General features: G+C 41.9%; 1 protein-coding gene across 1 annotated transcript in view; it reads right to left on the reverse strand.

Annotated features, from left to right (window-relative positions):
- Nucleotides 1-549: 549 nt before the first annotated feature.
- PFDN4 (prefoldin subunit 4) overlaps nucleotides 550-26,756 on the reverse strand; it is a 62,223-nt gene continuing 36,016 nt past the window's right edge. Inside the window, exons 3-4 of the mRNA XM_069243616.1 lie at nucleotides 12,547-12,687; nucleotides 550-1,308 (exon numbers count right to left, since the gene is read on the reverse strand). Coding sequence (XP_069099717.1) covers nucleotides 1,177-1,308; nucleotides 12,547-12,687 — 273 coding nt within the window. The 3' untranslated portion in view covers nucleotides 550-1,176. The remainder of the gene's footprint in view (nucleotides 1,309-12,546; nucleotides 12,688-26,756) is intronic.

A 26,756-nucleotide genomic window follows, 5' to 3' on the forward strand; every position in this document is an offset into this window, starting at 1 on the left:
TATGTCCCAGTAAAATGCCAAAATTGTGTTGAAAAATGTGTTTTTTTTATTCAAGTCTGCCTGTTCCTAAAAGCTGGGAAGATGGTGATTTTAGCACCACAAACCCTTTGTAGGTGCCATTTTCAGGGAAAAAAAACACATGCTTTCTTCAGCTGCCCTTTTTTCCACTTTTTCTGAAAAAAACGAAATTTTAGCTGTATTTTGGCTAATTTCTTGGCCTCCTCCAGGGGAACCCACAAAGTCTGGGTACCTTTAGAATCTTTAGAATGTTGGAAAAAAAGGATGCAAATTTGGCGTGGATAGCTTATGTGGACAAAAAGCTATGAAGGCCTATGTGCGAACTACCCGAAATAGCCAACACAAAGGGCTAGGCCACAGGGGGTGGGGGGCTTTGGAGGGGGGAGGGGCGGGGGGGAAGAGAAATCGGGCGGAGGCCCAGCAGCTAAGGAGTTAACAAAACAGCCCACACAAAATGTTTTTGCATCAAGGGTTCGGCACGTACACTGCCATCATTAGTGCACTGTTGATTTAAAATGAAATGAAAAGGGCACTTCTTTGCCGAATTTATTTTTGTTTTGCTCCATGAGCAGGATATACACAATGTGTTTATTTTCACAGCTGTTTTCACAGCTTTCCCAACAAAAACAGAGGAAATTTCTGCAATAAATAAATAGGACAGAAACGTAAACTGGCACGAAATAAAGAATACATCAACTATTAGAAATACTGGTCTGCACTGTTTATCAAAATGAATGTATTGGGGAAGAATCTTGCCCTCCTTTAAAAGGAGGGCAAGATGCAAATCTTAGTTGTGAGTTTAATCACTATACAGTAGCAAGAAGCTTCCATAACGTGTTAGTGGTAATCCTGCTGGTGTTGTCAAAATGTAAACATGTCAGCTGAGAAGAAAAATTGACAATATACATATTTTTTTACAGGTCAGGGAAGAATTACTCGTTTGAAAAGAAGACTAAACACTATTAGCAGTGCCGGGATTTGAAGTTACAGCATTGTGGTCAACGTCTTTTATTCCTTTTATTGTGCCATATCAGGAACACGTTCAGCATTGTTGTTAACTCAGAAGTCCAGCAGTAAATGGTATTTCAGTATGCAACTCAATTAGGACGTTTCAGCTTATCGGTAAGCAGCTAATTCAGGCAAAAATAAAATAAATATTTAACTATCTTCTGCTTCCAGGTTTATGTTGTTTCCAAATTTTGCGTAAAGTTGTACTTTGAGATCCGACAGCACAGTATGGATAGACTCCACTCTAGATTCTAAGGCATCAATTTCTTCTTGTAAATGTTTCTAAAAATAAGTGGAAAGAAAAAAACAGATTATGAAGATAGACAATCATGGAATCGCACACTACCCTAGGTGAAAAGAAAACATTACGAAGATGGGAAACTGTGTATTATCCTACTGTTTAAAAATGTTGGTTGTTCTCTACATTGGACTAGCGAAATGCACATACGAGGTGGAAAAGAAGCTGCCAAAATGTCATATAATAGCCAAAATGGATTTGCTAACCAGTGGAGTTCAAGGTTGCCATTTGCAAGGACAATGCACCCATCCACTAGTTTGATAGTAAAAAATAACTATAACTGGGGTACTGTGGGCCTCTTGAAGTACTGTACCCCACTCCAACTAACCGCTACATCAAGGGGCTCTGCCCAGAAGGCCAAAGGCATATTACATGTTACTCGTTACATATTAATTCAGTGAATATCTCTTTTCTGTGAATTACGAGCTTTGAAATAACTGACAAATATAATATAAACAGAAGGGTGGCACAGCCAAAAGTTAAAAACAAGGCGGTCCACGAGGTCCAGCCAAACGGCCCTTTTCACAACAAGAGGCTAGAAAGGCATGGATAGAATTGTTTTTCACTTTTCTGAAGAATAAAGGCATGATATCATGACCAGTGGTGTGCCACCCTTATGTTTTTTAACAAAATGATTTTTATTTCTTCTCTGAGGCATGGTGTAATTTCTGGGGATGGCACTGGCGTGGCAAGGTGCTAACCGGGATCATTTACCTCGTCTTGACTTTGTTGTGATATGTATTACCTACTTGTTATAGTTAGGACCATGTTTCCATAAGTCATTTTTTGACTTGCCTAGATCGTTGGCACCATTTGACAGATCTTCATGAAATTTTCAAATTAAAGTGTGCTAGTAATTTTAGTTGAGCATGGAAAGTTTTGGGGTGATCCCTTAAGCGGGGGCCGAGAAAGGGGTTTCCCATATTCATTCACATAAACATTTTGAACAAGACTACAGCCCAAACCGCTGGATAAAATGACACCAAATTTGACAGAAAGCTAGAGTTTATTCTGCAGATTGTGCTTTTTATTATTTGGAGTAAATCCATTCAGTAGTCGTTGAGAAATTTAAGGAAATCCAAATTTGTTTATCTAGGGCCATGGTTCGGGCTCTGACTGGCTACCACAACTTCAACCAGGAAGTGTTGGCAGTCATCTTGGGACTCTGCTTCAGCGGAGTCCCACAAAAAAAGGAAAAAAGGGGGCAGGGTAGGAATATAAATTTTTTTTTTAAAAAAACAAGCGCCGATTTCCGTGTTTTTATTCTTTCTTCTAATTGTAGCCTATGGGTAGCCTAGGTTCTGAGGGTATTATTTAGAAAAGGAAGGATGGGGACACACCGGACCCCCCTCCTGAGGCTCTTTCAGCCTCAGGGACCACCACCTTGGAGCTAAAGAAACAGTAATGAGGGCCCACACCCCAAGGACCACCAACTCCCCAGAATGGCCCCTGCAAATGCAAGGAGGGGGGCTGTTTCCCCCCCCCTCCCACCTGGCAGAGCCATACATGGCCCTGGGGACCGCCACACCCCCAGGACTGGATCCTGCTATGCCCCAGGGTGACCACCCCCAGGACATAGCTGTTTGCTTTTGCTTTGCAGAGCTATGACAGCTCCACCAAGCAAAGCAAACACTCTGGTTCCAGCAGGTGGGAGCTGTCAAAGTGCTTCTGCCCATTGGAAGCTGAGTTTTCATTTATTTCCTTGTCCACAAACATGACATGCAGCCAGGGAAAGAGATTAAACGACTGCTCTTGCAAACAGGGAGCTGCATGTTTAGCAAACTCCCTGTGTGCAATAGCAATGCCCGCTCCAGCGGGAGGTGGGGAGCCAGCTGGGACTGTGGGGTCCTTGTGGTTCCCCCCGCGGTCCTGATCCTGCACACTGGGTGCCCATGGCCAGGGGGGACCCCGGGGCCGAAACGGACCTAGGGAGTGGGGAGGGGGATAGATAAAAGGAAGGACCCTGGTTTTGTGGAGATTTAGGTCTTTGTAGTCTTGTTGGCCTCTTATAGGAGAATTCATGTTATCACATACTTCTGGATAAAGAGGCACCACGAACAATCATATTGCCAAAACGCACACAAGGTCACTGGTGACATATCCTTGTGCTCCATTACGCAGCTGTAGTGTAGACTACGTACTGCACATTTACCCAAGGAGGGCAGAAAGAACTCCACTTGGGGAGATATTTTGTGCAAAAGTGTGGACTCTTGTTGGATATACAGGAAGGTGAGGTTCCTTAGTGGCTGAACCACTCACACAGCTACTGAAACACACACACATTTACACACCCACTCACAGATGAACTCACTCATGCACCTACTCACAGATCCAGACATTCATGCATCTCACTTGCAGACACACTCAGACTCACGCACCCACTCAAAGACCCACTCAGAGACTCATACACCCACTCACAGACCTACTCATGCACCCACTCAGACTCACACACTCACTCACAGACCCATTCAGACACTCACGTACCCAATCAAAGAGTCATGCATCCATTCACACATCCACTCAGAGACTCATGCACTCACCGACAGACCCACTGAGGTACTCATGTGGGGATGGGTGGTTATAGAGGGTTGGCCCAGGCCTGGCTGCAGCCAAAGCCGTGTGGGACACGAGGTTGGGTGGTTATAGGGGCCATGCCTGGTGCGGGGTTGGCTAGTTATAACAGGTTGGCCGCAAAGCATGGCCATAGGCCAGGCCCTGCAGACAACCCCCACCGCACAGGCCAAAGGCTGTGCGCCATAGTAGTTGGATTATCGTATAGTGATTTAAATTACTTTATTTTAAAAAAAGACAATTGAAATTCACTTAAAAAACAAAGGTTAAAGGGAAGCAATAGGTAGGATCTAAATATGCTAGCAGAAAACCACAGAAATTCAGCAGTTATAGTTTGCTTGAGTATCTACAATTAGTGCCCTTCGGTAACTATAACTCACGCACTAGCCATGAGCTACTACCCCATATATTACATCAATCAATCAATATTTTATAAAGCGCCATTCGGAGGTGGCGGGGGAGGTCATTTCAGGCTCTGGCGGCGATGTAGGAGAATGCGTGTCCCCCGCTGCGAGTGCGATTAATGCGGGGGACACGTGTGAGGGCGAATAACATGGAGCACAGGTGTTTCAAGGGAAGATGGAAGTTCAGTCGGTGGTTGATGTGGGACAGTCACATTTTTTAAACAATTCATGAAAGGAGTATTCAGAACTTTTCCTCCAATCCGAGCTCCACCTCCGGAATGGCATCTCAATATAGTTCTCTCCCAGCTAATGAAACTGCCATTCAAACCCATTCACGAAACAGAACTAAAGTTCCCGACTTGTAAGGTGGCAATACGGTTAGCTCTCACTGCTGAAATACAGGCGTTCACAACACAGGATCCATTCCTGAATTTCACTGCGGATTATGTATTTCTCAGGACAAACCCAAGATTCATACCCAAAGTTCCATCTCAATTTAATCTTAATAAGCCTCTCATACTGTGCAACTTTTTCCCCAAATACAGCTACTACGGCTGAGCAGTCTCTCCGTACTCTGTATATCAAACAGTGCCTCAAATTCTATTTGCATCGTACTCGGCAAATACAAAAGAGTGACCAACTTTTAGTATAATGCAGTCAAACTCAACAAGGTGATTCAGTCAGCCACTATTGCAAGATGGATTTCCGCTGCAACCCAGTTTGGACATTCAAAGACAGGTAAACTAGAGACAGAGCACACTCAACATGGGCAGCATCCACTTCGACTGCTCAGTGCCATTAGAGAAGATCTGCTGTGCTGCAACGTGGAAGATCATCCACACATTCACGCAGCAGTGCTGCCTAAAATCAGAGCACCGTGGTGATGCAGCTGTAGGACAGGCGGTGTTACTTTATCTGTTCCATTTAGGAGAGCCTGTACTCCTGAGGTTTAAATTAGTATTTAAGTATGGTTCAATGTCACGTTATTTTAATCTGCATACCTGTCTTTCTTTATCTGGAACATTCATTTTAGGTGATGTAGATATATTGTACTGATTTCTTATTTACCATCCTCAAATGGTATTTATATTGCCTCTAAAGCATACTTATAATAACTGCTTGCTATACCAATTCAAACATGTGAAACTATGAACGATCCAATACTGGAAAAGAAAACGACTTACTTACCTGTAACGTCAGTTCTGCAGTATTGGTATCTTTCATAGACTCACATGAACCCACCCTTCTCCCCTGAGAGGCTCCTCTCATCACTCCTGTAACGTTATTACAGATGTGCTTGAAAATCTGAGGGATGCAGCCTCTCTTAGGAATGTTCTATACGGGGTTGTTACCTGATTGTTCATAGTTCAAGTTTGGTCCTTTTCAAAAAACGACATGATTAAGTTATTAAACTGACTGTTCCTTGCCATTAGGGCCTATTGTAATGATACCTACTGCTATGTTAGGGAACTGTGGGACTCCCACTTCGACGTCTGAGAATGATTCAAGCAAGTGAAACTATGAAAGATCCAACACTGGAGAAATTATAATTTCGGAAATCTGACAAATAGATAATAGATATGGCTTCTTGTACAGCATAAACAACCGAGTGTGAATAGTGATGTTTCTTCTTCTTATCATGATATAGCTTCCATGAGACAGATCTTTTCACAAATAAGAAAAGGGTTCTCATGTTATAATTAGCCAGGTGTCATCAAACAAAAAAATAGGTTATTGGGTTCTCACAAGGCTGATGAAGATTGTTTGTTATCTTTATAACAAAATTCATGTAGCATTATGTGCTTCATGGGAGGATGAAAGCTAACATCAAAACATGTTACATGAGCTCTGCTACAGGATTCAATAAAACGAGAGACCCCAAAACAAAGAGTAGAATTTCGTAAATCAAAGGAAAAATGGAGAACAACTGTAGTGCAGTCTAGATGTAGAGTTTTGGTCGTCTGTGACTTGGAGCTACACAGAAAGAGTGGTATTAGGCTCCACCTTGACTCTGCCTAAATTGTGTTTTAAGAAGAGCAGATGGTATGCACTGTAGGTTTGAGGTGACTGCATGGGAGATGTTTTGTGTTCATGTAAATGCAGACTGTGCTTTCCCTCAAGATAACATTTTAGGGTTAGCCAGAGTCTGCATTTTATGTATTGGCATCTAAGTATGTTGAGGCTGTTCTGACTCATGGTTGTCGTTTAAGAGTTGGATGATGACTCCTCACTAGAATGAAAGTGTGGGGCAGGTGACAGTCACCAAGTTTCCAGAGAAACCTTCATGGAGGCAGTTCCACTGTGGAGTCTTCACATTAGAAACTACATAGAACCCTTTCATATTAGAATATGAGGAGGCCTAGACAGATGAATATGAACCAGAGGTCAGTGGAGCTAACCGTTAATGCTGAGGCGAAAGTTGGATCTAGTAATTAAAAGAAGTACTAGTGAAGGACTCTTATCCATGTGAGCCATATTATTAGAGGACTGTAGTTTTGACAGGAAAATAGCAAGTAGGCCTTCGTGGTGTGCTAGTGAAAGTATATGAATATGACACATTCCCATTCTTTATTAGTAATTAAGCATATTTCGACTCAGATGTCAACCTGCTGGTTTGCAGAATGAGTAAAAGGAGGATAGCTTACTGGTCCAGGGGATATAATTTTCTCGACTGCTGCATAGCTAAACAAATCATTTGGTAAATCATCTGCACAGGAGTGAACAGTCTATACCAGTAATGAGGTGTGTCTGTTAGTTAAAAGACTTTGCAACTTATGGCACTTTAAGACTATAGGAATGTTTGACTATCATCCGTTATAATCATTAAAGATAGAAATTGAGGTAGTGGTATGTGCATTTTAATGGAACAAACAAACATGTAAATCAAGGTTGAGAGATTCTTGGAGGTAAAAGATGTATCTGAAATATATAAAGCGGAATATTTATTTCTACGTAAATCTGTATGTACATAACTCAGATAAATAAACTCAGGTAAATAAAAAGATTGTTCTATGCCCACATTGACGAAAACATCAGTTCTTCAACTATGCAATTGAGCTTGGAATTAAAATTCAAGTGGTAGCCCTCACTATCAAGTTAAGGAACAGAGTACAGTCACCTGCTATGAGTTACAGCTGTTAGTTGTATACCCGGTCACGACCACAGGCTATAAAACAAAGCTTCGTAGTGACATGAATCATGTTATTACAAAAACCAACATATCAATTATAAAAGGATTAGGCCTCGGTTTACAGAGAGTGAGGAAACCTCCTGTTCTGTTTTAATGCCACAGTAAACTATCAAATTAAGAAAGGGGCAGATGGTGTATTTATGGGCTTAGGAAAGCCAGGTAATCTTAGTTATGCTTAATGAAAAAAACAAAGAAATGAAAAGGCAATAACAAGCTCAATGTACACGTGGGGACACTGCACTATCAAGTAGGGATGTAAAGAATTCAGTAGTTAATTTTAGGGGGCACTTATATTACAATCACAATATACCGTACACATCTGATTTAAAATCATATGTTGGCTGTGTACAATCTGCTGCAGCTCTGCTTACTGCATGACTATCTGTAGCATCATTTAAAGCCTTGCACCCTAAGCAGTCCTTTAAATAGCGAAAAGAAAGTAAACTGTTTCTGGATGGTAAAAATAGAAATGCATCCAAAACCACTAGTTATAAGGTAGTGATTTTAAAGATAATATGGACTTTCACAAGGTCTCTAAAATGAGAAGATGATTTAACACCCTGAAAACTGACAGCCTGAAAAGAGAGCAAAAGATGGCAAAAATGCACAAAAATAAAAAATAGAATTGCAAAACAATGTTTAATCTCCATGCTTTAATGTTCCTTTTTTGAGTATGGGATGAGGTTATTAAAAATGTATCTTCCAAGTACCAATGTGAATGCCACAAGTAGAGCAACACACTGGAATTGCCAGCTGTGGTGTATAACAAATGTGTCAGAGCCAAACTACTTTCAAGAGGCCACAGAGCAGACAGAAACTACTCCGCCACTACCGCAGAAGTAAATGGTTGTTTTCCACTGGTGTCCTGAGGTACATCCTACTATGGATCTGCACACAGGGCCAAATAAAGCCCTTTGACACTTGACTTTTGAGGCAACAAGGGTGACGCCCCTTAACCCTGAGATGTTGACTGTCATGCAGTCACCAGCCCTGGTCTCACAGCAGTGTTTTGAGTACTCTACGGTTTACCTTTGTCCTTTGTCAGGGAAGTAGCTTGCAAGTGGAACAAAGTGGTTTGGGTCCATTTACATATTTGTTTTCCAAGCTAAGGAAGAAAATTCACAGCCTAAGGTTTTAAAAACAGTTTGAGGTGAATCCCATATGTAAAAAAATCCTGTTTTTGCATGAGCATCCCCAAAGATTGGGATCGATGCAGCTGTTTTTCCGACTCAGAGTGCACTAAGGCCTTCTAACCAAACCTCAGTGCTGTGATCTAATGAATTACAAAATGTATGTTGAATTGGCTACCCCAATTGGCATTTGCTGATTAACTGTAAGTCCCAAGTAAGTGGTACCAATGGTAGCTAGGGCATGTAGACTGGAGTGTCTATCCAGGCTACAGCACTGACTGTGCCACCATGTGTATGACAAAGTGCAAAATGGCTCCGAGCCTGCCAATGCAGCCTGGAAGAGCAGTTTTAAAACTGTTAGTTTTACTTTGTCATTTAAACCAGTGGCACAGTCCCTACTTCACTTAATAATACATACAAATCTCCCCTACGGAAGGCATATGGATTCTAAGGCAGGGAGCTCCATTTATTAAGTAGGACGAATGAAGTTTTGCTAAAGATAGCCTATGGACTAAGGAGTCCTAAGGGAGGGAGCTGCATACTATTAAGTAGGATACATACTTTTAATATATCCTGGCAGCAAAACTTCTACATTTTCATTCTGCTGTGGAAAGGTTAGTAGTCCCATTGGTTAACACAAAGTTCCTCCTGACCTCTCAGTTCAGCTAACTTCTGAATGGGACTACTAAAATATGTACTTCAAGGTATCAAATCAATAGTGGCATTAAACCTGACATGATCTCAAAGTCAAATTCAATGTCACTTTAAAGGAAAGGTAACTTTTAGAAAGTTGTCACTCTGTTGCTCAGTTTGTCCAATTGCTTTGCACAGCTCCTGGCCACCAGACAGCCTCTGCCTTCCTGGGGAATAGTGTGAACATCTTCTATGCTCAGGGACAATACAGGCTGACTGCAGGGCGAGGTGTTAACTCCCCTTCCCAGGAAGGCACTCAGGGTGTTAGTCCATAAGGCGAGCTACAAAGGCTAAGTTGCCTATGGTGGACAAATGACGATTACACTCATGTAGGGCTGCCCCTCTCTTCAGGTAGACAGGCTGGAGGCGGAAACAGAGAAGGGAGACCAGTGGCCAAACCAGTTTTCCTGGGAACGTGTGGCCCACATATAGCCACACCTCTACGATGGGCTACCAAATTCCTAACTTACATGGAAGGGTTCAGAGAACTTGAGGATGGGCAGAATAGTGCGCTCTTGGATTGCTAAATGACACACATTCATTACACGTTGTAACAAGATGGTGGAATCCTGGTAGTTTATTGGCTAGTGACCGTAACATCCCCCTGGGCACTTTCTGGGGGTAAATAAGGCACCCTGAACCTCAGATCACACTGGAGAAAAGACCGAAGAAGGACTGCCCTACGCACCCCTGGATCTTGCAAGAGATGCTGCACCTGCCGCACCCTGGGCAAGTAAAGAGATGAATGTGCAAGAGGCTCATAGGTAGTGCAAAAGTCGCTCCCAAGGCCCAGACCAAAGAAGTGACTCCAAGGGTGAGTTGACTTACCCCCTGGAACCAGCACCAGGGTCTAAGCTGAATTAGCTCATTCTGACAAGTCAGTAGCCACATCTTTGGGCAACCCAAGAGACCGATCCTTGACCGCCAAAAGTTGCACCCTAATCTGCTGGTCCCAGGAGTGTTGTCCGAGTCCAGATTGTGCACCAAAGATGAACACCAGCCTTCACCAAAGGAAACCACTGGATCCAATGTGTACGGAGATCGCTAGTACAGCAACAGCTGGAAATCTACTGGCTCAAAGAGGACTTTAGGGGACACCGACCCAGTGGCCCCTCCTTATTCATGGACATAGGAATAACTGCAAGTACACCCCCGTCAACCACACAGCAACCAGAGCACCCTTCAGCATCCTGTATCATGATCCTTCATTGAAGTCTATGGCGGTTTCGATGTGAAGTGCAGCAATGGACTTGAGACTGCTTTGGTGATCAGGTAACTATCCAAATACTGCTTATTGGCCTCTCTGACTTTCTCCCTGTCGAAGTTGGTCACCCAACTCGGGCTGGAGTACCCGAACAGAACTCTTTCAAACCTTTCAATTTGTTTCTAAACTATGGAGTTACTAATGCTTGTTTGTACTTTGGACTAAAAAGCTAAGATTTATGCTTTATTTAAAATCTATATCTCTGATACCCTGCCGTGGTTTCTTACACTTCATAAAAATGTAATCCATTTTCATAAATAGGTGTTCAATGTCTTTTGTGTTGCATGACTGTTTCGTTGGTTGGTGCTTATAAATGTTTTTCACAAGTTCCTTTGTTTAAGGCTTGTGGCTTGAAGTCACAGGTACCTATGGTTGACACAAATGTTTTACAAACAAGCCTGACTGGACCCAAGACAGTTTTGTGTGTGTAGCACAACCACACCATATAATGCAACACAATCCTCACGCCATTTCTGGCTTCATTTCAGACTTTGTTCAAGCTGATAGGTCTGACAGCAGGTAGTGATGATGAAATGAAGGCTTCTGAAAAAGTATCAAGGACAGGGGCACACTGAATTATAAAGACTCTGCATCTGGGCTTTCAACCTTTCGGAAGTAGCAATCATATAAAAGCAAAAGGGCAGGCCCTGTCTAGAAACATCCCAACTTTAATAACAGAATCTGCTGAAACACCAACATGAAGTGCTCAGGAAAATCAAGTCAGCAATCTGTTGTTAAAAAGTGCAGAAAGAAATTTTAAGGGCAGCGGTTGCTCCATACTTCTCCACTTCAGCATCCACCTAACGGTGTGAAGAATGCGGTCAATATACTTCCAATATCTGGGGAAACCTCATGCCTTCTTATCAATGGCATGTTAAACGAGTGGCAATCCAAAATAGATCCTTTTTGTTCCTGCACTCAGACCATCACCACATTCAGTCTTGCTGCCATACATTTGCTACATGTCTATCATTCATAAATGCCTTCGTCAAGCACATGCATTGCCAGCGCAAGGGTGCGAGAAGGACTTTACCAGCGTTCGACCAGTAGGTTGCGCTCTCTCCCAAAACAGAAACAAGGTCTGCAAAGGAATTTTAAGCATCCAAAATCAGTACGCTGTCACCACCGCTTTAGGTCACAACTGAGGACATGAAAAAGTAGTCCATCGCCATCAAACTGGGGGAAGAATGGCTGTGCCTCTCGAGATCAAAATATATGTTCTGGAAATTGTCTTTGCAACTCACGGGCCTAGGCATGCACGCTAGGTTAGAGTGCTAGCTCAGACCACAAAAAGTCAAAATACCCGTTCCACAGGTATATGGATCACTCCATGAAGGGATGTGCCATATACAATGCTGATGACATTCCTGTCCCAACAGGGAGTTTTATTTTCCAGTATGTACTACAAATTGAGACTACGGAAGCATCAATCATGCTCACACTATGCATTACTTGGTAGCGAAGCACAGAGGCAAGTGTCATTTTTAAGGGTTCAGAAAAATACGACATACAGAGGTAATTGGGGTGCCTTTAAGGATAGATCTCAAACAAAGGCTTCTTCTGAGACACTGCAAGATACTTTATGGGGTGCAGCAAAATTAATGTAACATTCAAAGGAAATGAATTTTTTTTTTAAAGGTGTGGATTAAGTTTCAAATTTCAACTGGATTTTTCCCGGTTGTACAACTTATCCATACTTTCAACTATAGATGTGAAAACTAAATTTGCGGCCTAATGTTGAAGTCCAAGCATCGCCTGCATCACCACACTTCCTTCACTATCACTGGCACTGAGGATTGACAATGTTTAGATAATACTGCAACATTACAGCTCACAACAAGCCATAATTAATTGCAGTATACACTTATAGCTGGGGGGGCGATTCATCACGAGCAAACATTCTGCTGCCTCTGGCTAGAAATCAAGTGTACTGTAAGAATACCTATAGTGCCCTTAACGTGCTAACAAACCTTTGCTGCCTCCAACATTTCCTGTGTCTCTTCCTCGCCATGGCTAATGAAGACGTCTCCGATTTGATACGGAATCACTGAACAGTCATCGCCTAGCATCATGAGATCATCACAGGCATCCTCCAGATTCTGAAGCTGTTTCTGCATGAACGTGGTAAAAAAAATAAAAAGAGAGAACAAACTGAATGAAGACCACTTTTCGCAGAATGATTTATTTCTCTCCAAACAATTAAGAGCAGCAGATCTAGAAATGTTCAGTTAATTTAATGCGTGTTCCACAAGTTATATGAATACATGAGAATACGTTCATAGATTTAGGATAAGGTATTTTAATTGGATGCAAGACATGTATGCAAGCCCCTTGCCCAGCCCTTCAATAAATTTCACGAGGTGCGTTAATTGACAAACTCACAAAGTGGACTTCAAGAATGCTCAGGAATAGCCCACAATTTCTTCAAAGCCAACTACTATGAAATATATTTAAATAAAACAAAGGTTATTTCTCCGTTACTCGGGTCAGAGAGGGCGCATTGCCAGAAGGGAGGCCGCAGGCAGGAAGAGGGTCTTCTAAGGTAGGCTGAGGGGCACTGAGGGTTGTGAACAGAAACAGTGTGACTAAATGTATGACGATCACCACATTTTAACATTCATATCCGGTGAAGAAAGGAAGCTGCTGTCCATAGGGAATTATATCATTTTGAGAAGCCAACATTAACACTACATTAACATTACAGGACAGCAGATCTTCATGTGCCTCACTTACCTTGCCATATTCTAAAAAACAAACATATGCACAGACAGAATGAAGGGAAATGACCAAAGACTGGAGGTGAAGACAGTAGGGTAGAATAGGTTGAGAAGAGAATGGCAAGGAATGAAAGAGGAAAGTTAAGGTTGTTGAACAGACAGAAGAGCGTAAACTTTACAAGGAGAGAGACAAAAGGAGAACATTGGGTGAATAAATTAAAGTGATGGCAGAGAGAAGGTGAGATGAGGAAAAGCAGGTTGATGGCGGTAAAGAGAGAGGGAAAAGGAAAAAAGGGCTAGTAAGACAGAATCAATATGTTTTTTTTTTTAAGAATGTCAATCAGTTTTGAGGAACAAACTGAGCATTTCTCTAAGGTAGTGTGTTTGTGTGCCTTTAAATCCATTCACAGGAAGGGAAACTAAAATGCTGGCACTGTTGTCAACTCTCTAAAACAGAGCATTCAGGGAGTGGTGCTGAAGTGTACGATGAAGGGAGGAGCAAGGTATATTTTGTCTCAGTTTTCTGGGTTCTCAGACCCTTTCCATATGTCAATCTGACTCCTCTCTCCCTTTAATCAGCCCAGTCAATTAATACAAATCTGAGCTTGTTGTCTGTTGCTTTTTGTCTTCTTTCTTTTGAACAAATGTAACCTTCTCACTGTCTACGTATTTACATCATTAGAAAGCCATACGTTCCCATTAAGCTATGATACACAAATCCCCCTCCGCAATCCTCTTCTTTGCTAACTACAACCCTAGGTAGGTTCTTATAATTCAATAAATAAGGAAACAGGTTAGAAATATTTAAAATAAGTATGAAAGACACAATGGATACAGAAGATTGATGGATGGTACTGAGGTAAACTATTTTCAGACTTCTACTTAATACATGAAGGCCCCGCTAATGAGTTAGGCAATAGTGATAGTCACTGCATGTAGGGGTAAACATCGCATGACTTTAATGATTCGTCTGTTCAAGAGTTAAAACAATGCACGTGTTATTTAGCATATGTGCTAAACATTGCATACCTGTAGTCCATGTGTGCTATTTAACACGTGATTTAACGCATGCTCTATTGACCACGTGTAAAAAATAATGCATGTAGTGAACAATACCCAGTTACAAGTATGAGGTCATTAAAAACCAGTGGAAAATACCACCTTAAATAAACACCAGTCAAACGCAGGTAGTAAAAAAATCATGAAGGTGTTTGCTATGAAAGAAAAGCTGTAATGCAATCGAAAAATTCAAAGACCGACACAATATTTAAAAAACACAATATATACACTGTTTGAGCTGAAAATAATACATTGTCACACACACCTGAACACAGAACAAGACCTACATTAATGGCCATTGACAGCTGAAGTTCTCACAAGTTGACTGCAGCAGCTTGCAGTTCCATTCTGCAGTACCCCACCATGGCTGCAGCACTGCTAGCCCACTATATCATGCTATACCAGATTCATGTTCTGCTACAACAAACCATGCAGCAAGAGGATGGAAAGCAGGCCACCAATTAATTCTGCAAATGATGCAGCAAAGCAGGATGAGAATCAGGACTGACAGACTATGGCTAGACCTCATAAGCAATGATCAATTTGGGACCCATGGAATACACAGGCATGATATGTACACCATACGAAAAACAATTAAGGATACATTGCAGCCCAAGATAGGGGATCCACTGCTGTCCTCACTTCCCGAAAATGATAGAAGTTCTGGAATTTTATAAAAGACAACATACAGCAGGACTGGTGCGTGGTATTTCTGTCAACCTCTAGCAAAATACTATTCCAAGTGATGAATACTATGCAGAGAGTGAGCAACATACACCCACAAGCCACCCACATAGCTAATGGCAGCAAAGCAAACTGATGTGGGGGTAAGGAATGACCCACAAGTTAATATAAATTAAGTACTTGTTTACTGCTGAAGAAAAATTCCAATGAAGTGAGCCCAACTACCAGTGCCTGAGCAGTTCAGCTTCATCCATAACTCTGCAGTCAGTCCAACAAGCTCTGTATGAATGCTGCAGGTACGTTGAAAGGCTGGCACGCTCCCAACATTCTTAAGCAGGTAAGTACAACACGTTTCTTAACAAGCTAATATATATTAGGTTTTTCTGATATACTAGGGCCAACTGACTGCACTTATGTAAACGTAGTGATATCTAGTTGACAGGAGAATGTGTGTTAAAAACGTAAAATAAAATGTACTAAGTGAAAATACCATGTCAGGTGGATCTGTGTACACTGGACTGGTGTGTTAGGTGCTCTGAACGAAACAATGTTATGATGCTCACAAAAAGCAACATTAGTTATACTGCGATAACACACCACCCTTAAGGTACTGAGCAGACCAATCAAACCTTCATCATCGAGATTACGGTGCATTATAGCTCAATCTCTTATGCATCACAGCAGTACCATTACAAAGTTGTGAACCACTATGTCCTATATATGGACCAATGTGAATATGTGTAACAAATAACATTGACCACTTTATACCAATGATGATTCTCAGGTAAGTCAACTTTATAACACCCACGTGTACTTCCATTACGACTCTCATGAATGTTATCTTGGATTCATCTGATCTCAAGAAAGTCTTTCATGCCTTTCACTCTAGACATGTTGAGGACGGTCATATTTGGTTATTCCCACAACTTGAGATAGAGCAGAGGTAGAGAACTACCAAGAATTGCCATGCTTTGGTGCTTGGCAACTTGCTTAAGTACCTAGAATTTCAAGATTTAGAACCTGTTTTTAATACGGGTCGATTCAAGATTGATTTTAGCTATTATCTCCTTCAACAAGCATGTTTTTCTTTGTTTTCAGCGGACTATTCAGCATGAGATGGGGCACTGGACAGTCATGGGGTCTAACCACATCTTTGGCCTTGAGCTTTTGCCCAGGATCCGTAAACTTGTACATTTTTCCCTGCCAGGATCCAGGATGTAAACGTTTGGCAGGTTTCTACTGGAGATGACTGAGTGACATCAGAGGATGGTAGTGCCTTCTGTTTGTCGTCTTTCAAGGTGCTTTGTCCACACAAAAAGAATGTCTGAACATGCCCACACAGGAAAGAGGAGTTGGTGTAACTTTTGGGGTGTTTTAAGGTCCTTTTGAGTATTGCTTTAGCTGTTTCTGTTCTCTAGGGATTACTTTCCGCACTCCACAAACTACCAATGCCTGCAAATTTGTTATTGTGCTATTCATCAGGTGAGGTATGTAGCACATGCGCTAAATAACACATTCAGTATTTACCACATTCGCTAAATAGCATACATTCAGTATTTAGGACATTTCCTAAATAATAATGGCATGGTGTATGGTAAATAGTGTAGATTTATTTAGCATGTTATTTAACAAACCCTGTGGTATCAGTATTTAACCTATGTGCAAGTTTGGTGGTATTTACCACTAAACTTATAATCAAGTGTTTATGTCGAAAGTTTACAATATAGCTGTAGCTTGTAGATGGCTTAAGATTTTGGACAGTTACTAGTAGCTGATTAAAGTCCTGAAACAGGACTGACATTGATCTCATTTATCATGACACCCATTGACACTAATAGTAGTCTTAAAACAGCTAACAGACTTCAGGATCTGCTCCCAAAGACTGCACGTCTTTGACCTTGACCAGTTCTACTGTATTTATTTAGTAGTTTTGCTTAGCACTACGTGTGGATGTCCTGGTACTACAGATGTGGAAAGGTGGTACAGAATTATATACAAAGAGGAATGAGGAGATCATAGAGTTCCTTCGGTGAGGGGGGGGGGGCGGTTGGGGCTTATTAATAGTAGCCAATGCTTTTTAGTTGGGACCGCTGATCAGTGTAAATTCTGAAAAAAGGTAGTGTAAAAATGCTGGGCTTTAGAACTATTCTGAATCGCTTGTGATTGGCATCTGATCTCAGATTAAGGCGTAGATTACTCCGCAGTCCAGGCCCTCAAATTACTAAAATGGTGCCTCAATATTTTGCCCCTCATGTTGAGCGTATGATTCTCAGCTGGGCCAACACAGAGTAAGGTCCCTGGTAGGTGCACAATGGAGAACTAGTTCCTTTAAGTCAGGCTTGTCCAAAATGTGGTTTGTGAGCTACTGGTAACTCTCCAGCTACCTATAAGTAGCTCGCCTGCATCCACCCCAGCCAACTACATTTTACCTTTTGGCTTCGTTGATTTAATATTGGTAGGCCAAAATTATTTAAAGGCATAAAAGTGTGTATTTTCAGGACTCATAAGCTCATTTTTGAGTGATTGGAAAAACGTATTACTTATATTATTTCTTTGGTTCCAGAGGCAGTGAAGATGTGGATGGCATGTTTTACGTATGTAGAGCCATCCCGAATTGACAAAGCCATTTAAGGTTGCAGTCTACCAGCCCAGCGCAGCTGTCTGGTTTTCTTCAAGAACTATTGGGGATTTTCAGAAAGTTGACCTAGGTATGTATTCTGCTTGTGGATTACCATTGGCTTTGTAACTCGGACTTTCTAGCTTTCCAATTCCTGGCTTCAACTGCTTTAAGCTCTCCAGGTTCAGTTTGTCCCTCTTGTTCCCTAAACCGTGTCTTCTGTATCCTTCCACGACCTGGCTTTCTGTTAACAGGCCTTTAAATCTTGTTCGTATCGTGGTCACGTTTGTTGTGCGTTTAAAGTCTGAGGTGAAATGTCAGGTACCGTCTTCCAAGGGCGCTTAGTTTGCTTTTCTTTATGGAAGTTCAAAGTGAGAGGATTTGTGTGACAATCTTGCTGGATACTGGGGATAGGAAAGAGTTTTTCTAGCAGACAATGACATTTAAATGAACTGTGTAAGTATTCCAGAATATATCAGAATTATGAACACACAAATGAAGCACTTTTTTGTTTTTTCTGTAGTGCTTTGGAATCAAACAAGTTGATATGACCAAAATGAATGATTAAACTAGGTGCTGCAATTTCCACACGTTTATCTGTGCACTGTGTAGTTTTAATTGAAAAACTATATGTGTGTACAAATGTAATGGTCCACACCATGAATACTCCACCCCTCGTCACTGCTCTCCACTCTGCACTGCTCCTTACCACGCCTCTCTACTGTACCCTGTACCACTCTACTCTATGCCAAAGTACTCTTTGCCATGCTACTCTACACCACTGCACCCTACACCACTCCAGGCTACACCAATCTTCCCTGCACAACTCCACTCTACGCCACTCTGCAACATTGCACTCTACACCACTGCACTTTACTCCGTAACACTCAACTCTATGCACCTTCACTCTACACCAATCCACTGTATGCCACTCTAATAATCACTCTACTCTGAAACAATCTACTCTATGCCACTACACTCTACTCAGTGCCACTGCACTCTATACCACTCTACTCTTACCCACTGCACTCTACACCAATGCATTCTACACAACTACACTCTGTCACTGAACCCTATTCCATGACACTCTATTGTACTCTACGCCACTGCACTCTATGGCACTATACTCTACTCTGGACCACTCTATGCTACTCTACTCTGCACCACTTTATGCCACTCCACTCTATGCCACTCCACTCTACACCACTGCCCTCGTAATCACTCAACTCCATGACACTTCACTCTGCAACCCTCTACTCCTCTATGCACTACTCTAATCTACGCCGCTGAGTTGAATGCCACTGCACTCTAGGCCACTATACTCTGCAACACTCTATGCCAATGCACTCTACGTGACTCCACACTGCCACTCCAATACACAACACTCTGCCACCGCACTATACAACCCTCTGCTCCACTCTTTCCAATTCCACCCTATGACACACTATGCTACTCTCCTCTATGCCACTAACCTTTAGGCATGCTTAACAGGAGCCCCGCTGGTAAACAACATGGGTACAACATACTGACAAAGCCAATGGCTCTTGCATGGGTGCGACCTATTGGCCTTGCCAATGCTTATTACATTACTCCTGATTCATGAGGTCATAACTGCTGGTAATCTTGCATATGGTGGCCAATAATGTAATCTCGTCTGATTAGGTCACTGTCACAACACTAGTAATATTAGAAGCTCTCTATGATTTTCATTGAACATAAGTAGAACTTATTACACCAAAGGTTGGAGAGCCCTGCTTTAAGTAATCTGGGCCTTTGCCACAGTACACTTTGATGAAATATCAGAGGCCCTTGAACTTGATCCTAGAGTCAACTGACAGCCAGTGAAGTGCTTTTACTGCAGCTTTGACGTAGTGTCTTTTGTAGTGTGATAGGCTCATTCTGGCTCCATATTTCTGGTCTTTTTGTAGCCTGATAATAAGGTTCATAGAGAGGCCGTTCCAAACAATTATTAGACCTGGCATCCTTGACATGGTTTCCCTTGTCTTTTTGCCTCGGTCGCCTGTATTTCTGACTATCTGCTGGATTTCATTTTTTCTGGTTTTGGCACTCCGAGCCCCTTACCACTGTTGCTCAGTGCTAAAGTACAAGTGCTCCATGTGTATATTGTGATTAAGATTGGTTATCTACAACTGGCATATTTGATTTACTAGTAAGTCCCTAGTATAGTGCACCATGTGTGCCCAGGGCCTGTAAATCGAATGCTAATAGTGGGCCTGCAGCACTGATTGTGCCACCCGCATGAGTAGCCCTGTAAACATGTCTCAGACCTGCCATTGCAGTATCTGTGTGTGCAGTTTTAAACTACTATGTCAACCTGGCAGGTGCACTCCCACTTGCTAGGCCCAAACCTTTCCTTTTAATATGTGTAAGGCACCCCTAAAGTAGGCCCAAGGTAGCCCCATGGGCAGGGTGCAGTGTATTTAAAGGTTAGGGCATGTACTAATGTGTTTTACATGTCCTGATAGTGACATACTGCCAAATTCATTTTTCACTATTGCAAGGCCTATCTCTCTAATAGGTTAACTTGGGAATTGCCTAAAAATATCTCTCAAGTGTAATTTCCCATTGGAAGCAAATAGAAATATGGAGTTTGGGTCTCTGAGCTCACAATTTAATAATACATCCTTTAGTGAAGGTGTTTTTTAAATTGAGAGTTTGAAAATGGCACATTAACAAAGTGAGCATTTTCTTGCTTAACCATTCTGTGCCTCTGTCTGGTTGTGGAATACACGTCTGGGTCAGGATGACAATTAGGCTGGTTGTGAATTCACTCTAAAAAGTCACACAAAGGAAGCTGAGGTGTGCCCTCTATATCCTTATGGGTCTTCCTGGGCTAGAGTGGTGGGAGAAGCTGACACTTGCACCTGAACAGGGCTGTGTCTGTCCTCGCACAATGCATTATCCTACCCCCTAAAGCAGAGGTCTTCAATCTGTGGGGGTAACCCAGGGGGGGTGAAAGAGGGTTAGGGGTAATGGAGTCATTGGCATGGGGTCGCGCATTCCCCAGCTTTACTGTCAGCACAAAAGGGATTTATCAAAAACTGTTCTCCTACTTTTTGTAAAACAACCGTCAGGGGTCGGTTAATTCCAATATTGTAAATGCTTCAGCTAAAGTTTCATTCAGGGAGTGTCCTGCGCTGAGAAACTGAAGCCAGGCAGACAGATAAACAACTTCCTGCCAGGGTACCGGCTGCCTGGAAGAAATGCAAATGTGTGCTAAAAGTTAGTCTGCAAATGTAAAAGGTAATCTGCAAATGTGAAGGATGCTTGGGAGCAAGAACTGGCTTTAATTGATCAAATCTTTGTGGTAACAAAGATTTAATCTATTTGAGTGGTAGTGCAGTTAACAACTGAGCTGGGATTTGAGTGCTTATAATTGTATTTACATGGCGCTTTCTGCCATGAGTAGGTGTTGAAGGGGCAGGTATGTTACAAATATTGCATTACACAGTCTGGGTATTGCTAAAACCTATATTTTGAAAGCACAGTTTTATCGTAAAACTTTTAATGCATTTTGAAGCAGTATATTTTATACTGTGTGCAATTCAAATTTAAAATAATTACTTGCATATTCACAGTGCTTTCTGTCACAGGTTGTGACCTCGTAGCACAAAAAATTCACAAGTCACCATTTCCCACTGCACCACCCAAGAATTAATTGTGTGGCTCTCTGGTTATAAACGGACCACTGCAGTGCATTAACTAATAGAGGTTTCATAATGTACTATTGTGCATTTCCCAATGAGTAACATCTTTTTTTTATTTTTATTTTAAGTTGTGGGTTATTATATATCTAGCTACCCGATGGTGAGAGATCTAAAAAACGTTAAGAATATTTTGTTTTTGGCCACACCTTTGACCCCGCCCCCACACTCACTGACATCACCCCTATTGTATGCAGAGTCTCAGTTCCCATACTTTTTTTTTTTTTAATGCACTTCCACATGCACTTCGACAGCTCGTTGGCCTGGCTGCCCTTTTCTGTGTGGATATGGAAGGTTGACAAGAACTAGCGCACTGCACTGCACACAGCACTGACGCCTAAGTGAGTACAGTTCACTCATCACAATATAGCTGGGACTGGTGGCCCTGGCCTGGGGACTCAGCTTCGCTGGATGCAGCAGTCTGACTGTGATGATGTGGGTAAGAATGCCGGTGCGTGGCTTGGAATCCACTGACATAGCTGATTGCCGTGGATTCCATGCTATGCCTACGGATGACTGTGCTCGTCTTTGCTCTGTGCCCCGTTTACGTGTAACTTCGTTTTAAGCGCAAAATACAATTAAACCTCATTGTCTGTCTTTAGTGAAACCATTCAAGGCAAAGTTTATGTAGCCAGAAAAGGTATCAATGTCTTGGGACTAATCCTCCAGGCTGAGTTTAAATTAATCATCAAACCGGGAAGGGTGAAACCAGTCACCATTGAGAGGAGTGATACCAACTATGTTCAAACTGTTTCTCACACCGCTAATATCTGGCAACAGAAATTTAACAAATTATTTCAGGACAAATTAGGAAAAATTACAGATTTCACGCACACAATTAAGATAAAACAGGCAGCGGTACCAGTAAAACATAAATTGAGAAATGTTCCATTTAGTGTGAGATCAGACTTATCCAAGTTGCTGAAAGATATGTGTGAACAGAGCATAATAGAGAAAGTGGAAGCTACGCTATGGTTGTCTCCTGTAGTTCTGGCAAAGAAGAGTTCTGGGGAATTGAGGATGTGTGTGGACTTGAGGAGTTTGAACGATGTGATCTGGGTTGACAGTTTTCCGTTACCTCGCATCGATGACCTCATTACGAAAGTAGGTTCTGCCAGTTGGTTCACAAAATTAGACCTAAGATCGGCCTATCATCAAGTAGAATTAGATGTTAATTTGAGACACCTTACTGCCTTTGTGACTCCTGATGGGACTTTTCAATTTTGCAGATTACAATTTGGCCTAGCATCAGCTGCTGCTGTATTTCAAAGATTGATGACTGATATGTTTTCCAAAAATTCCAATGTGGTGGTGTTCAAAGATGACATATTGGTTTTTGCTGACACGAATAGTGCACATGACAAAGTGTTAGAAGAAGTCCTGAAAACTTTGGAGGATAGGGGGCTAACCCTAATGAAGGACAAGTGCATTTTTAAGATTAGGGAAATTGAGTACCTTGGACATGTTGTTTCTGAAAAGGGGGGTCAAACCTAAGCCAAGCTTGGTAAAAAGTGTTCTTGAAGCCCCTGCACCAGAGACAAAAGAGCAATTACTATAATTTCTAAGGTTGTGTGAATTTTACGCTAAATTTTTGAAGGATTTTGCCAAAACCACATATTGCCTCAGATTTTTACTCAAGAAAAAACAGGCATTTGATTGGTCTAAACAGTGTAATGAAGCATTTGAACAGATTAAACAAGGCATCATTAAATCTCCAGCATTACAACCCTTTTCAGAAAATTGTAAGACCATAGTTACAGTAGATGTGTGTGAGTATGGTTTGGGAGCAGTCTTAACACAAGTTTCCGGTGATGGCAGTGGCAAGGAGAATACTGTCAGCTTTGCATCAAGAACTTTGCGAGTGATGGAACGGAAATATTCCGTGATTGAAAAAGAGCTTTTAGTTTGCGTATGGAGTGTAGAAAAGTTTAGGCAATATCTTTGAGGTAGACATTTTATCCTAAAAACGGATCATCGTCCTCTAGTAGAAATTTTATCGGGGAAAAAGGTTAAGCGCTCCACTGCTCGCATAGCCCGACTTTCAGCCAAATTGTTGGAGTTCAACTTCTCGGTTGAATATATTCCTGGTGGGAAAAACATTAGGGCAGACTGTCTATCTCATTTGCCTATCAGAGAGGATGACGAACTAGAGTGGGAGACAGAAATTGAGGAGTGTTTCATAGCATGCATCACTGACTTTGACAATATTTCGGAGGAAGGGGTTTGGATTGAGTCATTAAAAAAAGGATAGTTTGCTATGCAATGTAATGCATATGGTTGAGGTTGGTTGGCCAAAGGAGAAGAGTTTGACGTCAGAGTTGCAACCTTTTTGGAAGGTGTCAGACAAATTATCCATTGAAGGAGACAAATTTATTAGAGGTGATAAACTTGTTCCTCCTGAATGTTTTAGGAGAGATTTAATAATTAAAGCACATTCTGGCCATTTGGGTTCCACCATCACCAAAAGAAAATTAAGATCAAACTTTTGGTGGCCTAAGATGGACAAAGAAATTGAGGAGTTTGTGACTAGGTGCTGCTCAAGTGGCAAGGTACTTATCACTCAAGAGGCGAGGGATTCTTTTGTTCCATCACCAGCAAGAGCTTGGCAGAAAATCGGGTTGGATTTACTAGGGCTCTATTAGGTTTTACAACATGACATGAGGTATTTCATTGTTATCGTGGATCACCTTTCAAGATGGGTGGAGGTCTTACCAGTTAGATTCCCAAATACACAAAGTGTTATCAGATGCTTGAGAGATGTTTTTGGTCGTGAGGGTTTTCCTGAACAGATATTAACAGACAATGGGCTTCAATTTGTATGTGGGGAAAAGTGTGAATTTTTAGGCAAATGTGGAATTAAACACATAAGGACCCCATTATATCATCCTCAAAGCAATGGCATTGTGGAACATTTTAATCGTGTGCTTGTGGAGTGTATTCAGGCTGCTCTCAGGAGCAACATGTCAATAGATCAGGCTATTAAGGAATTAGTTTGGCCTCATCGCAGAACACCTCATGTTGCCGCTGGTAGAACCCCTTTTGAATTAATGAGAGGCAGAGTAGCTACAACAGAATTATGTCAGTTTTGGATGATTGAGTTGTTCCATTAAGGTAGCAACTTGAAGGAAGTTTGGGATACGGCAAGACACAACTCGGATATTGTTGGCAGGAAAAGACAGAATGGGGTTCAGAGAAACAGTACTCTGCAGGTGGGTGATTGGGTGAGAGTGAGGGATGCCTTAGTGGTCAAGAAAGGTATGTCAAAGTTCAGAGAATCTCAGCAAATTCTTGAAGTACGCAAGAATGCTGCAAGACTGACTGATGGTAGTTGGTGGGGTATCACAAGACTAGCTTTGGATCCCAGTTGGCAAAAATCTTTGGTTCAAACTAAACAAGTAGGGAATAAAGTTCATGCCGAACAATTAAATGTGGGAACTAGAAGGAGTATGAGGAAATGCCACAGGCCCGCAAAATTTCAGGACTAGGTTTTGCCTTAAAAAAATAAAAAAAAAGATAATAGGATTAGGACATTAACACAATTATTTTAGTAGATGGTTTAGTTAGTTTTTAGTCAGTTAGTTTTTAGGCTAGAATTAATCCTTCCTTATTTTTACTTGTTCTTCTTATGTATGTTGTTTTTTTAAATTATTTTAGTGTTGTATCTTTATTGTACATTTGTATAAGGGGGGAGAAGTGTGATGATGTGGGTAAGAATGCCGGTGTGTGGCTTGGAATCCACTGACATAGCTGAGTGCCATGGATTCCATGCTACGCCTACGGATGACTGTGCTAGTCTTTGCTCTATGCCCAGTTTACGTGTAACTTCGTTTTATGCGCGAAATACAATTAAACCTTGGTTTTGGAGTGAAGAATTGGTCGGCCAGCCCGTCATTACACTGACCACAGCTGAGACTCACTCAGTCCGGGTGGCAAGCGGCAGTTATGTATCTTTTTCGTGCTGCTGCCTGTGCCTCCAGTTTGGTGCATGCCTCATTGATAATGTGCAACCACTGACTTAATTTGGGGTTAAATTGAACCCTCTATATGTGTTTATCAGCTCTCACTCCCAGGCAGCAGAAAAAGAAAGCAGTGTGTAGCAGGTGCACACATTAATTACGCCCTATAGTGCATGGGGGCAAAGCACCACTGGGTTGATAAGGAAGTTTGGGATACGGCAAGACACAACTCGGATATTGTTGGCAGGAAAAGACAGAATGGGGTTCAGAGAAACAGTACTCTGCAGGTGGGTGATTGGGTGAGAGTGAGGGATGCCTTAGTGGTCAAGAAAGGTATGTCAAAGTTCAGAGAATCTCAGCAAATTCTTGAAGTACGCAAGAATGCTGCAAGACTGACTGATGGTAGTTGGTGGGGTATCACAAGACTAGCTTTGGATCCCAGTTGGCAAAAATCTTTGGTTCAAACTAAACAAGTAGGGAATAAAGTTCATGCCGAGACTCCATGCTCAGACTCTCAAGGCCTTCCAGCCTCCCCCAAACATGACTGAAGCCAACAACAGCAGTAAACTAACATAACTAGGAGTCACTCACAAAACTTTAGTTTGCTAAACACTGGCTAATATTATTTCTATTTCTATTACTTATTATTTCTCTTCCGTAAAAATGATTTGCTGAGGGATTTGGGGCCGTTTATGGTTGCTGATGATGAGGAGTACCAGGTTCTAGAAATGTATGTCAGGAGTGGTCTCAGCATCAAAATGTTTGAAGACTACTGCCCTAGAGTGCTTCTGGGACTAGGACAGGAAAGGCAGGGTCTTGTGCACTACAAAGACTTTCCTTTGAAGTTTGACTACTTCAAAGGCAGAAATTAGTATAAGTATTGGACCCAAAACACCTGACTTTTAGAACATTTCTGGACCAAGGGGAGACTCTACCAAGGAAAAGAGCTGAAGAGTTGGCAGGACTACTGCCCCTTTTCTGAGTTGGCCTGCAGTTGATGCTTCTGCTCCTGTTAAGAAGTCTCAAGGGTATCATGACTTCACCTGTTGTAGGAAAGTACCATCTTGCCTGGCATGTTACCGCCATATTTCACTGTATATATGTTGTTTTAGTTGTATGTGTCACTGGGACCCTGCCAGCCAGGGCCCCAGTGCTCATAAGTGTGCCCTGTATGTGTTACCTGTGTTATGACTAACTGTCTCACTGAGGCTCTGCTAATCAGAACCTCAGTGGTTATGCGCTCTCATTTCTTTCAAATTGTCACTAACAGGCTAGTGACCAATTTTACCAATTTACATTGGCATACTGGAACACCCTTATAATTCCCTAGTATATGGTACTGAGGTACCCAGGGTATTGGGGTTCCAGGAGATCCCTATGGGCTGCAGCATTTCTTTTGCCACCCATAGGGAGCTCTGACAA

The sequence above is a fragment of the Pleurodeles waltl genome, chromosome 7 (genome assembly GCF_031143425.1).
Source record: "Pleurodeles waltl isolate 20211129_DDA chromosome 7, aPleWal1.hap1.20221129, whole genome shotgun sequence".
NCBI classification, from domain to species: Eukaryota; Metazoa; Chordata; class Amphibia; order Caudata; family Salamandridae; genus Pleurodeles; species Pleurodeles waltl.